Source organism: Pongo abelii, chromosome 11 (genome assembly GCF_028885655.2).
Source record: "Pongo abelii isolate AG06213 chromosome 11, NHGRI_mPonAbe1-v2.0_pri, whole genome shotgun sequence".
Lineage (NCBI taxonomy): Eukaryota > Metazoa > Chordata > Mammalia > Primates > Hominidae > Pongo > Pongo abelii.
The window spans coordinates 67,084,603-67,097,759 of NC_071996.2; the positions used below are offsets into that span (position 1 = coordinate 67,084,603).

The 13,157-nt window shown below is 38.0% G+C and overlaps 1 protein-coding gene across 3 annotated transcripts in view; it reads right to left on the reverse strand.

The window, feature by feature from the left end:
• GRB14 (growth factor receptor bound protein 14) overlaps positions 1-13,157 on the reverse strand; it is a 128,024-nt gene that overhangs the window by 47,239 nt on the left and 67,628 nt on the right. For all 3 annotated transcript variants that reach the window (XM_024243433.2, XM_054549405.2, XM_002812543.6), the window contains one exon: positions 7,436-7,592. In XM_024243433.2, coding sequence (XP_024099201.1) covers positions 7,436-7,592 — 157 coding nt within the window. The remainder of the gene's footprint in view (positions 1-7,435; positions 7,593-13,157) is intronic.

A 13,157-nucleotide genomic window follows, 5' to 3' on the forward strand; every position in this document is an offset into this window, starting at 1 on the left:
CAGCCTGCCTGCTATGTGCTTCATTTCTCTACTCAAACATCACTCCGTCAGGGAGGCTTTCCCTGATGCCTCTTTAAAGTGCATCTCCCAGCCGGGTGCAGTGGCTCACACCTGTAATCCCAGCACTTTGGGAGGCCGAGGCGGGTGGATCACGAGGTCAGGAGTTCAAGACCAGCCTGGCCAAGATGGTGAAACCCTGTCTCTACTAAAAATACAAAAAATAGCTGGGTGTGGTGTCAGGCTCCTGTAATCTCAGCTACTTGGGAGGCTGAGGCAGGAGAATCACTTGAACCCAGGGGGTGGAGGTTGCAGTGAGCTGAGATTGCACCACTGCACTCCAGCCTGGGGAACAGAGTGAGACTCGGTCTCAACATAAATAAATTAAAAATAAAGCACATCTCCCTTCTGCTCTAGCACTCACTCTCCCTCTTTCCTCCTGCCTTCCCTCCCCAGAGCTTATCATCCCCTATGGGAATAACAAATATTAGGCCCTGTTCCCTGTCTCTCTCCCAATGAAAACGCAAACTCACAAGGGCAATACTTTTTGTCTGTTTTGCTCATACTGCATCCCCAGAATCTACAACAAAATATAGGCTTGGTACAAAATTGTCAATAAATATTTGCTAAACTGTTTGGGTAACGCAGCCAGAGAAGGCAAGAGGAGTTACTGATTTTTGTGGCATCTGTAAAACGACAAGTAAAAAACTACAAATACTCAAGATATATTTTAAGGGCACAAAAGAAAAAAAAAAAGAAGGTAGTCTATAAGAGTTAATACATATAGCAACTATGTTAAAGTAGAGAAACTGATTAAAGAGTTTTAAAAAATGTTAACATTAGTTATCTCAGTGTTGAAATTATGAATAATTTTGTTTACTTCATGATTTTTTGAGGTATTTACAATGAGATAGATTATTTTTGTATTTAGAATATCTTTTAAAATAATAGGCCAGGCGTGGTGGCTCTCACCTGTAATCCCAGCACTTTGGGAGGCCGAGGTGGGGGTGGTTTACCTTAGGTCAAGAGTTCGAGACCAGCCTAACCAACATGGTGAAACCCTGACTCTAGTTTGAAAAATACAAAAATTAGCCGGGCGTGGTGGCGGGTGCCTGTAATCTCAGCTACTTGGGAGGCTGAGGCAGGAGAATCACTTGAACTTGGGAGGCGAAGGGTGCAGTGAGCCAAGATTGCGCCATTGCACTCCAGCCTGGGTGTCAAGAGTGAAACTGCGTCTCAAAAAAATAATAATAATAAAAATAATAATAATAATAATAATAACAGAGGCTGAGGCTGGAGGATTGTTTGAGTCCAGGAATCGGAGGCTGCAGTGAGCCATGACTCCACCACTGCACTCCACCTCAGGCAAAAGAGATCCTGTCTCTAAAAAAATAAATAAATAATTTAAATTTAAATAAATAGATACTATGCCCTTCCTTTTACAATTCTATTGATTTATTTTTTATAATTTCAACTTTTATTTAAATTCAAGAAATACATATATACATATGCAAGTTTTTAACATGGGTATACTGTGTGATGCTGAGGTCTGGATACAATCGCACCCGTCACCCAGAAAGTGAGCACAGTACTCGACAGTTAGTTTTTCAACCCTTCCTCCCACCTCTTCCTCTTCTAGTAGCCCCCATGTCTATTGTTGCCATCTCTGTGTCCATGAGTATCCAATGTTTAGCTCCCACTTAATACGGAACCCAAAAAGAGACCAAGTAGTCAAAGTAATCCTGAGCAAAGGAACAAAGCTGGAGGGGTCACATTACCCCACTTCAAACCATATTATAATTCTACAGTAATCAAAACAGCATGATACTTGTACAAAAACAGACATATTGACCAATGGAACAGAACAGAGAACCCAGAAATAAAGCCATACTCCTACAGCCATGTGATCTTTGACAAAGTTGACAAAAATAATCAATGAGTAGGGGACTCCCTATTCAATAAATGGTATTGGGAAAACTGGCTAGCCAAATACAGAAGAATGAAAGTGGACCCCTACCTTGCACCACATACAAAAATTAACTCAAGACGGATTAAAGATTTAAACAATTAAAACCTAGGAAACACCATTCTGGACATCAGCCTTGAGGAAGAATTTATGACTATGTCCTCAAAAGTAATTGCAACAAAAACAAAAATAGACAAGTGCAACCTAATTAAACTAAAGAGCTTCTGCACAGCAAAGGAAACTATCAACAGATTAAACAGACAACCTACAGGATGGGAGAAAATATTTGCAAACTATGCATCCAACAAAGGTCTAATATCTAGAATCTATAAGGAACCTAATTCAACAAACAAAAAACAACCCCATTATAAAATGGTGAAGGACATGAATCAACACTTCTTGAAAGAAGACATACAAGTAGCCAACAAACATGAAAAATTCCTCCACATCACTAATCATCAAAGGAATGCAAATCAAAACCACAATGAGATACCATCTCCCACCAGTCAGAATGGCTATTATCAAAAAGTAAAAAAAATAGCAGCTATTGGCAAGGCTGCAGAGAAAAGGGAATGCTTATACACTGCTGGTGGAATGTAAATTAGTTCAGCCACTGTGGAAAGCAGTTTGGAGATTTCTCAAAAAATTTAAAAAAGAACTATCGTCCAACCCAGCAATCCCATTACTGGGCATATATCCAAAATAAATAAAAAGACACCTGCACTCGTATGTTCATTGCAGCACTATTCACAATAACAAAGACACAGAATCACTAACAGTGGACTGGATAAAGAAAATGCAGTACATATAGGCCAGGCATGGTGGCTCATACCTGTAATCCCAGCACCTTGGGAGGTCAAAGCAGGTGGATCACCTGACCTCAGGAGTTAAAGACAAGCCTAGCCAACATGGTGAAACCCCATCTCTACTAAAAATAAAATTTAAAAAAAATAGCTGGGTGTGGTGCCATGTGCCTGTAATCCCAGCTACTCTGAAGGCTGATGCACAAGAATAGCTTGAACCCAGGAGACGGAGGTTGCAGTGAGCTAAGATTGCACCACTGCACTCCAGCCTGGGCGACAGAGCGAGACTCTGTCTCAGAAAAGAAAAAAAAAAAAAAAAAGTCATACATATAAATCATGGAATACTATGAAGCCATAAAAAAAAGAATGAAATCATGTCCTGAATAAAAAGAAATAAAGCCACACTCCTACAGCCATCATGGATGCTGGACTCCCTATTCAATAAGGGCATTATCCTAAGTAAGTTAACACAGGAAGAGAAAACCAAATAGAATTTTATTTATTGAAAATTCATCATTTTGGACAAAAAGAGTGCAAGAATGTTTCTTAAACAATATGCAGAGCCCACTAGCTGATCACTAAAGTTCCGGAAAATAGTTCATCCTTTGGTTCTTTACATCAGTAGCAGTCACAGAAGACTTGCAGTAAAGATGTCAGTGGTTTATTCTGTTAACAAAGAGCATCTGTAGCTGCATATCACATTTAAGGAGAAAAAAACCACTGTAGTTCTTTCCATTCATTTAAATATGCAAATTAAATTGAACATTTGACTTCCCACCACTATTAGACTGAATAGATATTGCAAGATTATAATAAACTATGCAAAAAGGCAAAACTAAAACAAAAAACATTTTAAAGACAAATCTGTTAATATTTTGTGCTGAGGAAGATGACAGTACCTCAATAGTGATTACTCTCCTGTTACATCGGTAAAGAACTGGAAGCTATTAAATCTAATACACATTAGTATTGGGGTAGAATTAATGTTTTCAATTGTTCTGTTTCAACATATAATCTGAGTGAAAACCCAAAGGAAAAAAAAACACAAGAAGGCTCTGGAAATAAAATTCTTTCTCATGAGCTTTGGTCTAATGCATGGTTGATGAAGTCATGAGAATGTGCTTATATCTTTGATTTTATTTCAGCAGTTTCCAGAAAATACAGTAATAAAGAAATAAACTTCTATTACTACTTGATGACTAAAAGTTTAAATTTAGTATGTGGATCAAATAAATTCCCAGTGTTCTACTTTAAGCTTTTGCATTAAAAGACCTATGCATTTTATTCCTTAATACAAATAATTTGCAGTGTTCTCAGGGAAAAATACTTCTTGATTTACAGAGCAGATTTTTATTACTGAACTGCAAAGCTATTTGTTAGAGATAAATGGTAGTGACGATAACAAAAAAAATTTAAGTCCTCCCGAACGAAAAATTTAAGAATATAAAATACTGTAATAATATATTATGCTAATTAGGAGCTAAATGAAATAGCTTGGAATAGGGCAGATATCTATTGAGAATTAACACCATACTTCTAGGAGATTAATTATCGTAAATAGAAGTTAAACTAGTCACAGGTGGCAAAAAGAAAATATATGTTGAGCCTTTTCTGTCCTAGAAGATGAGGCAACAAGTTATATTGGCCAATATGACATACCTTTAGAAGCATGCGTCCTTGGCAGGTTGATAACTATCTAGGCTGAGCTGTCAAAGTCAGTTGCACTATTGTAGCTCATCAGCTATCAGCTGAAGAGACCATGGAACAATTCTAGCTTCCTCTCCACAGGCCTTACTCTGTCCCCTTCATGAGGTTCTGACATGTCCTAGGACACCAGTTGTCAAATCAGAAGTACAAACATTTTCTAAATGGTTCAGGGAATGCAGGTAGTGTTCAGAAAAACCACTTCCCAAATCTTTAAAAAATAAATCCTTCTAAGAACACACCTTTTCTGCCAAAATCATTTTTAATTCCATTTCATAAGAGAAAGGATGTTCATTTGAACAGAACCTTACATTGGCACATTGCTCTGAGGCATAAACTCTTGAATGCATCAAACAAAGGGACGATTTTATATATTGGCAGCTATGCTAGAAAGCAAATGACTCTAATGACTATGTATAAAATTCTTTCACAAGTCTGAACAAATTGAAGCAACTAATGGAGCTGTCACTGATAAAGTATTTAAAATGATTTTGATGATTTCTTACTAAAAGTTGTTAAACATATAATGCAACGAAGTTTGTGGCAGGCTGAACTATAGCCCCCAAAAGATAACCACATCTTAATTCCTAGAACCTGTGAATGTCACATGGAAAAAAAATTTTTGCAGACAGTATTAAATTAAGGATCTTGGAATGGAGATTATCCTGAATTATCTGGGTGGGCCCGAAATGTTACCGCTTTTATAAGAAAGAGGGAGACTTGACACAGACAGAAGAGCAGAAAGCAATATGACCACAGTGGCAGAGATTAGGTGATGCAGCCACAAGCCAACAAATGCTGGCAGCCACCAGAGCTGGAAGAGGCAAGAAATTAGAGCTTCCAGAGGACACACATCCCTGACAACACCTTGATTTCACTCCAGTGATATGGATTTCAGTCTTCTGGCCTCCAAAAGTGTGAGAATAAATATCTGTTGCTTTAAGCCGAGTTTGTGGTAATTTGGAACAGCAACCACAAGAAACTAATAAGGAGTTCAAAGAATCGAATGACACTGCCATAACAAACTCTTTCCTGTCTTATCTACTTATATGTAAACACGGTTTGAAAACAAATCTATAAAAATGAGAAATCAGGGGACAAAATTGTTGCCAAATCCTGTCTCACTCTAGTAGAACGAATTCTTTAGAACATATTAAAAGAATTTTTTTAAACCCTTCACACTTCACAATAGAGATGCATTTCCAAATAAAACATTTTTAAGAGGCTTCTCCTTGTGTTTATGTCTTTAAAATGTGAAGGACTTACTTATTTCTTCATGAAAAATTTAGGGTCTACACTCCCATAAAGAGAACCACTGCCATGGATATTTGTACCTGTCTTTGCTACAATTGACTCAAAATGTGGTCCAAATGACAGCTTACTTTTTTTAATAAATCAAACACTTTGCATTGTGCTAATAAAATTATTATGAAATGTATTCTTCCATCAATTTGAGCTGTTTTAGCTCTAAAATTCCCATAGATCATTCTTTAAATGAAGAGGGGTGGGTAAATTATAAAAATTTCTAGGCTTGTTTCCACTTTGTGCTACTTTCTTTCTCTCGTGACTACAAATAACAAAAAATAAAAAGAATAAAGAAATGACTATTCATAATTCTTTTCTATTTTTGTACCTCTGAAGAAAATCTTCACCATAGGATCTATACTAAAATAAATAGAAAAGCAGGACTTCCTGAAAAATAATGGCAAAGAAGCCACTGGCTTCACTCTCCCCAACAGAAAACCAAAACCAAATAAATAGCACTGAGATTTTCCCCAGAAGTATCCCAGAACTCAAACATGAAGATGAGACAGTTCCATGGGCGACAGAAAAGTAAAGAAAAGCTCCAGATGGTAAGAGAATCAAACTTCCATATCCACCACGATGCCCCTCCCACAAGCTTATGAAAAACTTTCCCCCAACTCACTGTGTTTACACCAGAAAAAGTGAGATTAAGGTGGACAACCTCCTACCCCACCATCTTGGGTTCCCTGGCAGGAGATCTGTCTCTGTCTTAATCATAAGAAGCATCGTGATTGCCTGATGGGAGAAATATCCCTGAGAACAGGCAGAGACACAAAAGGGGGCAGGACAGCCATTCCCAGCCCCAGAAACTCTGCTCTGCAACCCAGCCAAAGGAGACACCAAATCAGAGTGGCTGTTCAGCAGCACCACACAATAGGAGGTTCATCCCACAGGTCCCCTGGCCATGGGTCCCTAACCAGCTGTCCCGCACTGTTGGGATATCCCCTTTGGGAACCTCTCCCATTTGGAAAGTGCAGCGCTCTGACCTTTACTAGAGCCAAGGCGAACCTAGGTTTAAGGCACCACCTAGAGCCAAAAAGAAGGCAATGACTTATTGGCAAAAACCTCTAAGGAATATATCCAATAAAGAACAAAAGAAGCCAGGCAAAGAAGGCTTGAATAAATAACTAATCCTTCAGTGCCAAGATATACACACACATCCACAAAAACAACAGCGAACAGGGAACCACGATCTCTCTAAACAGACACAAGGAACCAGTAAGTGACCCCAGCAAGACAGCGATATGTGAGCTCTGACCAAGAATTTAAAATAGCACCTTTAAGGAAATTCAGTGACTGCCAGGATAAAATCGATAAAAATCAATTCAGATATTTATAAGATAAATTTAGCAATGAGATTGCATTTTTTAAAAAATACAACAAATTGTGAACCTGAGAAATACATTCTCTGAACTGAAAAATTCATTAGAGGCTCTCAACAGCAGAACAGATCAAGCAGAGGAAAACATCAATGAGTTGGCTATCTGAAAATACATGATCAGAAGAAAAAAAGAAAAAAGAATGAAAAGGAACTGAGATCACCTACAAGATATATAAAATTATCTCAAAAGACCAAATCTAAGAATTATTGGTGTTCAAGAGGGAGCTGAACGAGAAAATAGAAAAGCAATGATGTGAGACAATAACTCCGTATCCTTACCTACACCTATGTGAGGCAGGTGCTCAAAAAGGGTCCAGCTGTGGTCATCAATGTAATGATTCTTCAAGATCAACAGCTGACAAACATCTCGAGCCGTTATGTCACTGGGTACATCTAAAGCCCTGCTGGTTTCATCTTCACTGTATACTTTAATCACCTGTGTAGGTAGAAACAAGAAAAAGACCTAAAATATTCCTGTTTGTGTTTTTGATAAATTTTATTGTATATATTTAAAGTATACAACATGATGTTAAGAGATATATATAAATAAGTAGCAAAATGGTTATATAGTAAAACAAATTAACATGTCTATCACCTCACATAGCTACCCATTTTCTTGCCAGTGTGGCAAGGGCAGCTAAAATCTACTCATTTCTCAAAATTCCAAATTCAATACACTATTATGAACCATAGTTCTCATGTTGTGCATTGGAACTCTAGATGTGTTCATCCCACACATCTGCTACTTTGTATCCTTGATCTACATCTCCTCATTTCCCTCCACCCCACCACTGCCCTTGGTAACCACTGTTTTGTTCTCTATCTCTGCATATTTGACTTATTTTTAGACTGCACATCTGAGATCATGCAATATTTTTCCTTCTGTTAGAAAAGAAAGAAGGACTTATTTCACTAAGCATAATGTCCTCCGGGTTCATCCATGTTGTAGCAAATGGCAGCATATTATTTTTTAAGGCTGAATAGTATTTCATTGTGTGTATCTGTATGTGTGTGTGTGTGTGTGTGTGTGTAATGCAAATATACAATAGATTATGTATATATGCTCAAATATACTCCCATCAATGGGACCTGGTACTTAAGTTGTTTCCATATCTTAGCTATTGTAAATAATGCTGCAATGAACATGGGAGTGCAGGCATCTCTGTGACATGCTGACTTAAACTCCTTTGAGTATATATCCAAGAGAGGGATTGCTGGGTCATATATGGCAATTCTATTTTTAATTTCTTTACAAATATCCATACTGTTTTTCAGAATGACTGTATTAATCCACATTCTCACCAACAGTGTACTAGCATTCCCCTTTTTCTACACTTTCACCAATACTTGTTATCTCTTGTCTTTTTGATAACAGCCATCCTAATGGGTATAAGGTGATATCTCATAGTGGTTTTGATTTGCATTTACCTGATGATTGGTGATGTTGACCACCTTTTCATATACCTGTTAGCCATTTTTATGTCTTCTTTGGAAAAATGTCTATTCAGGCCCTTTGCATTTTTTTTTTTTTTGAAGGAGTTTCATTCTTTCACTCACGTTGCACAGGCTGGAGTGCAATGGTGCGATTTCGGCTCACTGCAGCCTCCAACTCCCAGGTTCAAATGATTCTCCTCTCTCAGCCTCCTGAGTAGCTGGGATTACAGGCATGCGCCACCACGCCTGGCTAATTTTGTATTTTTTTTTTAGTAGAGACGGGCTTTCACCACGTTGGTCAGGCTGGTCTGGAACTCCTGACCTCCTCAGCCTCCCAAAGTGCTAGGGTTACAGGTATGAACCACCGCACCCAGTCCTTTGCTCATTTTTAATTGGGTTAATTGTTTTTCTGATGTTGAGTTGTATGAGTTATTTATAAATTTTGGATATTAACCCTTATAATTACATGTGGTCTGCAAATACTTTTTCCCAAACCACAGGTAGCCTTTTTATTAAAATATTTTATTAAAATATCATTCTAGTAAGTCAGCAAACATTAGTCAGTTATAATTCCTTATACAGTGTCTTCTACATTTAATTTTCTTATACATTGAATGAATGTTACCTATCCAAGACTTGTTTATGTGCCAAAGCTACTTTGTCCAACAACTTTCATCATTTTCAGTGTCTAAACTAAAGGTAATTCAATAACTATTTAGTATCACTTCCCCACCACTTCGATCTATGAAAAAGCCATGTATCTCTTATCAATATTATAGCTGGGCACAGTGGCTCACATCTGTAATCTCAGCACTTTGGGAGGTTTAGGCAGGGGGATCACATGAGGTCAGGAGTTCAAGACCAGCCTGGCCAACATGGCAAAACCCCATCTCCACTAAAAATATAAAAAATTAGCTGGGCATGGTGGTACATGCCTGCAATTCCAGCTACTTGGGAGGCTGAGGCACAAGAATCACTTGAACCTGGGAGGCGGAGGTTGCAGTGAGCCAGGATCGTGCCACTGCACTCTAGCCTAGGTGACAGAGTGAGACTCCATCTAAAAATAAAATAAAATAAAATAAAATTTCATATTCTATATTTAAATTCTGTAAATAACCCTAGTAACATGGGTGATTTATTGCAGATATACTCAAGTAGTACAAGGAGGGAATAGAATCAGACTTTATGAAAAGATTTCTCCATCTCAGGTATGAATATTTCGGTAAAAACTGGCCAGATGTTCACCCAATCCTTTCTCTTTTCTCCCCCATGCAATTAGTTGTGGTCAAAGAATTGAATTTTAGTCAATGGAATGTAAGCATATAGAATGTTAGTTACACTTCCGGCCCATGAAAATCTCCTACATATTGTCCTCCATTGCTTTTTGCCATTCTCCCACTGAACAGAATGACTACAAAGGCCTAGAGGAAAGGAAAGCCATAGGACAGAATGAGCCTTTGTTCCTAAATAACCACATAGAAGATGCCTAACTATGAAAACCCATATAAGACTCTGACATGAGCAAGAAATAAACTTCTATTCTGTTAATTCACTGTGAATTAGGATTTATCTATTACAGCAGCTAATGTTATAAATTAAAATGATTTATCAATTCTGTCCTATCTGTCAAAAATTATACTTAATGACAGTGCAATGAAATAGTTGCTCTCTTACAATGATATAAAGTGGTAAAACTATTTTGTACATCTATTGGAGAATATTTATCAAAAGTATTAAATGGTCTATTCCTTTGACCCAGCAATTTTTCTTAAGCAAACTACCCCAAATATCTGACCTAAATATGGAAAATGGCTTTAGGCATTACATGTCCAGCAAAGCATTATGTGTCATTCTATTGACCTAAATATCCAATGATAAAAAAAATTGCAAACTACAGTATTTTCACAGAATGGAATATTATATGGTCCTTAAAAATGTTATTCAAGAAAATGATATAAGAGCACTTAAATATTCTTCAGTGGTACAGTGCAAAATTACTTGGCTTTGTCTACCAGTTGCCTACTCCTCTTCTGACAGACAGATAAATTTCCTTTTAGAGTACCACTCCCTCCCTCACCAGCAGACTTTGTGCTCTGGTGGCTCCACCTTCAGCTCAGTGACAGTTTGCTGGAGCTGCTGGAACTGGCTTGCAAGAGCTGATTATTAAATATTCAGGAGCTCTAAAAGCCAGGCATCTTAAAATCAGCCATGATGGAAGTATTTATATGATAGAAACCAGTAAATTCTACATATAAGGTATTTTTTTAATTTTTATTTTTAGAGCCAGTTTATCAGTGCACCATCGCCTCAACTCCAGGGTGGAAGATGTTTTCTATATTGACCAATCAGTACCCAGACAACAGTGATTATTTAACAGATGAGCATGTGACTTAATCAGAAGCAGTTAGAGCCAATTTAGATATATGTTCACATAACCTTGGAGTACACTTCCTTTTCTACTGGACCTAAGCCTGGGAAAAGTAGGCTGGAGCTGCTACTGTTACTAAAAGAACAACTGTGGGCAAATGGGGCCCACACAGAGTAAGTCATGATGCAATAGACCGAATGTTTGTACCCTCCAAAATTCACATGTTGAATCCCTAGTCCCAGATGATGATATCTGGAAGTGGGGCCTTTGGGAGATAATTACATTATGCAGGTGGGGCCCCTATAAATAGGATTAGTGTCCTATGGAATAGATCACTATGTGATCCAAACCAAATAAGACAAACACTTGCAAACCGTTCTTTCTTAGGTGCACATGTGATTCCTTCTACCTGGAAGAAATTTCAGTGCTCCACTCACAAACAACATGCTTTCTCTGGCAAACTTCCACTTAAATTTGGCCCTGGTTCCAATCGCACTTGCTCCAGAAAGTTTTCCCTGACTGTCCAAGGGTTCATAATGCGCCTCTTTTATGTGCTCTCATTTTGTAACTTTTTGTTTGCTTGTCTTTCTCCCCAGCTATGTGTCTTAGACTGTTTTGTGCTGATATTAAGCAATATCTGAGGCTGGGTAATTTATAAAGAAAAGAGGTTTATTCAGCTCATGGTTCTGCAGGCTGGAAAAGAAGGATGGTGCTGGCATCTGCTTCTGGTAAGGACCTCAGGATGCTTACAGTCATGTCAGAAGACAAAGGGGGAGCAGGGGTGTCACATGGCAAGAGAGAAGGCAAGAGGGAGGGCAGGGAGGTGTAAGATGCTTTTAACAAACAGATGTCTTGGGAGCTAAGAGTGAAAACTCACTCAATCCCATGAGTATGGCACCAGGACATTCATGAGGAATCTGTCCCCATGACCCAAACACCTCCTGCTAAGCTCCACCTCCAACACTGGGGATCAAATTTCAACATGAGATTTGGAGAGGGCAAATATCCAAACTGTATTACTCTCCTAGCAAAAACTCTTTTAAGAAAAGTCTCTCTTTATTCATCATTTATCATTGTATCACAGCAACCTACTCCAGGGTGATACATGACTTAATACAGATATGTGGAGCGAGGGAACTTTGTACCACTTACAAAGCCTATCACAGTGCGTTGTATATGGTAGGTACTCCATATAATGGCAAATTTTAATAGAAAAGTATTTTCTGCCTTTGAGTATATAATTAATTACCATTTTTATGCTCAGGAAATTAAAAATATTCTCAATGAGTAAGAGACAAATACTTTCTCATCATACAAATTCCTAGGTAGGAACTGACTCAATATGGCAGTTCTGAGTTTTTGAAGTCATTGAGGCTGATACCAAGTCATATGAAAAAGGTCATAAAAACACGCTGTCAAAATCAAATGCTATTCTCTCTGAATTTTCACTTCATTCAAATTTTGGTGAATACATGTCATTCACTATGATGTCAAGGTCTATTTGGAGTCTCAGTGTTTCTCGTGTTTGCATCTTGGTAGGCTACTGCTCTTAAGGATATATCTTCAGTATCTGCATCTATACTAGACAACTGATGGAATTCTGAGGCATGCTGCTGTGCTTACAACTGCCTGGACTAAACACTCGTGGGTGCTTCTGCCAAAGATGATGTGAAGATGACCACTCCTGAGAGGACAAGAGGAACCAACTCTGGGACTGCTCTTTCATAGGCAGCAATAACATCACTGTTTCTGTTCCCTGCTGCACATTCCATGCCAAGAAATGGGGGGCCTGAAGAATGATCTAGGGGTTGCTGAAAATGTTCTCTGCACCTCCTGACTACCTCCATATGTTTTCCTACAGTAAGCTCTCATCACCTGGGGTAACAGAAGTATGCCTCTTATTTTGCATGTTCTATCTCTTATTTCAGAGAAGCTAAGAAAATGAAAAACTAGAGATATTCTGAAGGCTAAACCAATTTTTTTTTTTTTTAAAAAAAAGGCTGGAAAAGAGCAAGAGGCAAAGTCGGATAAAATGAGAAAGTGACTAAATAATCAGGATATGCCACTATTTTCTTCAGACTATGTCACTGCAAATTTAGACATAAGTTGACAAGAATTGAGAGGCACAAATTTAGAGGGGCTTAGGCCAACTTGAATTTCTGGAATAAGTGCATATATTTCATTGTTAGAAATGAATAA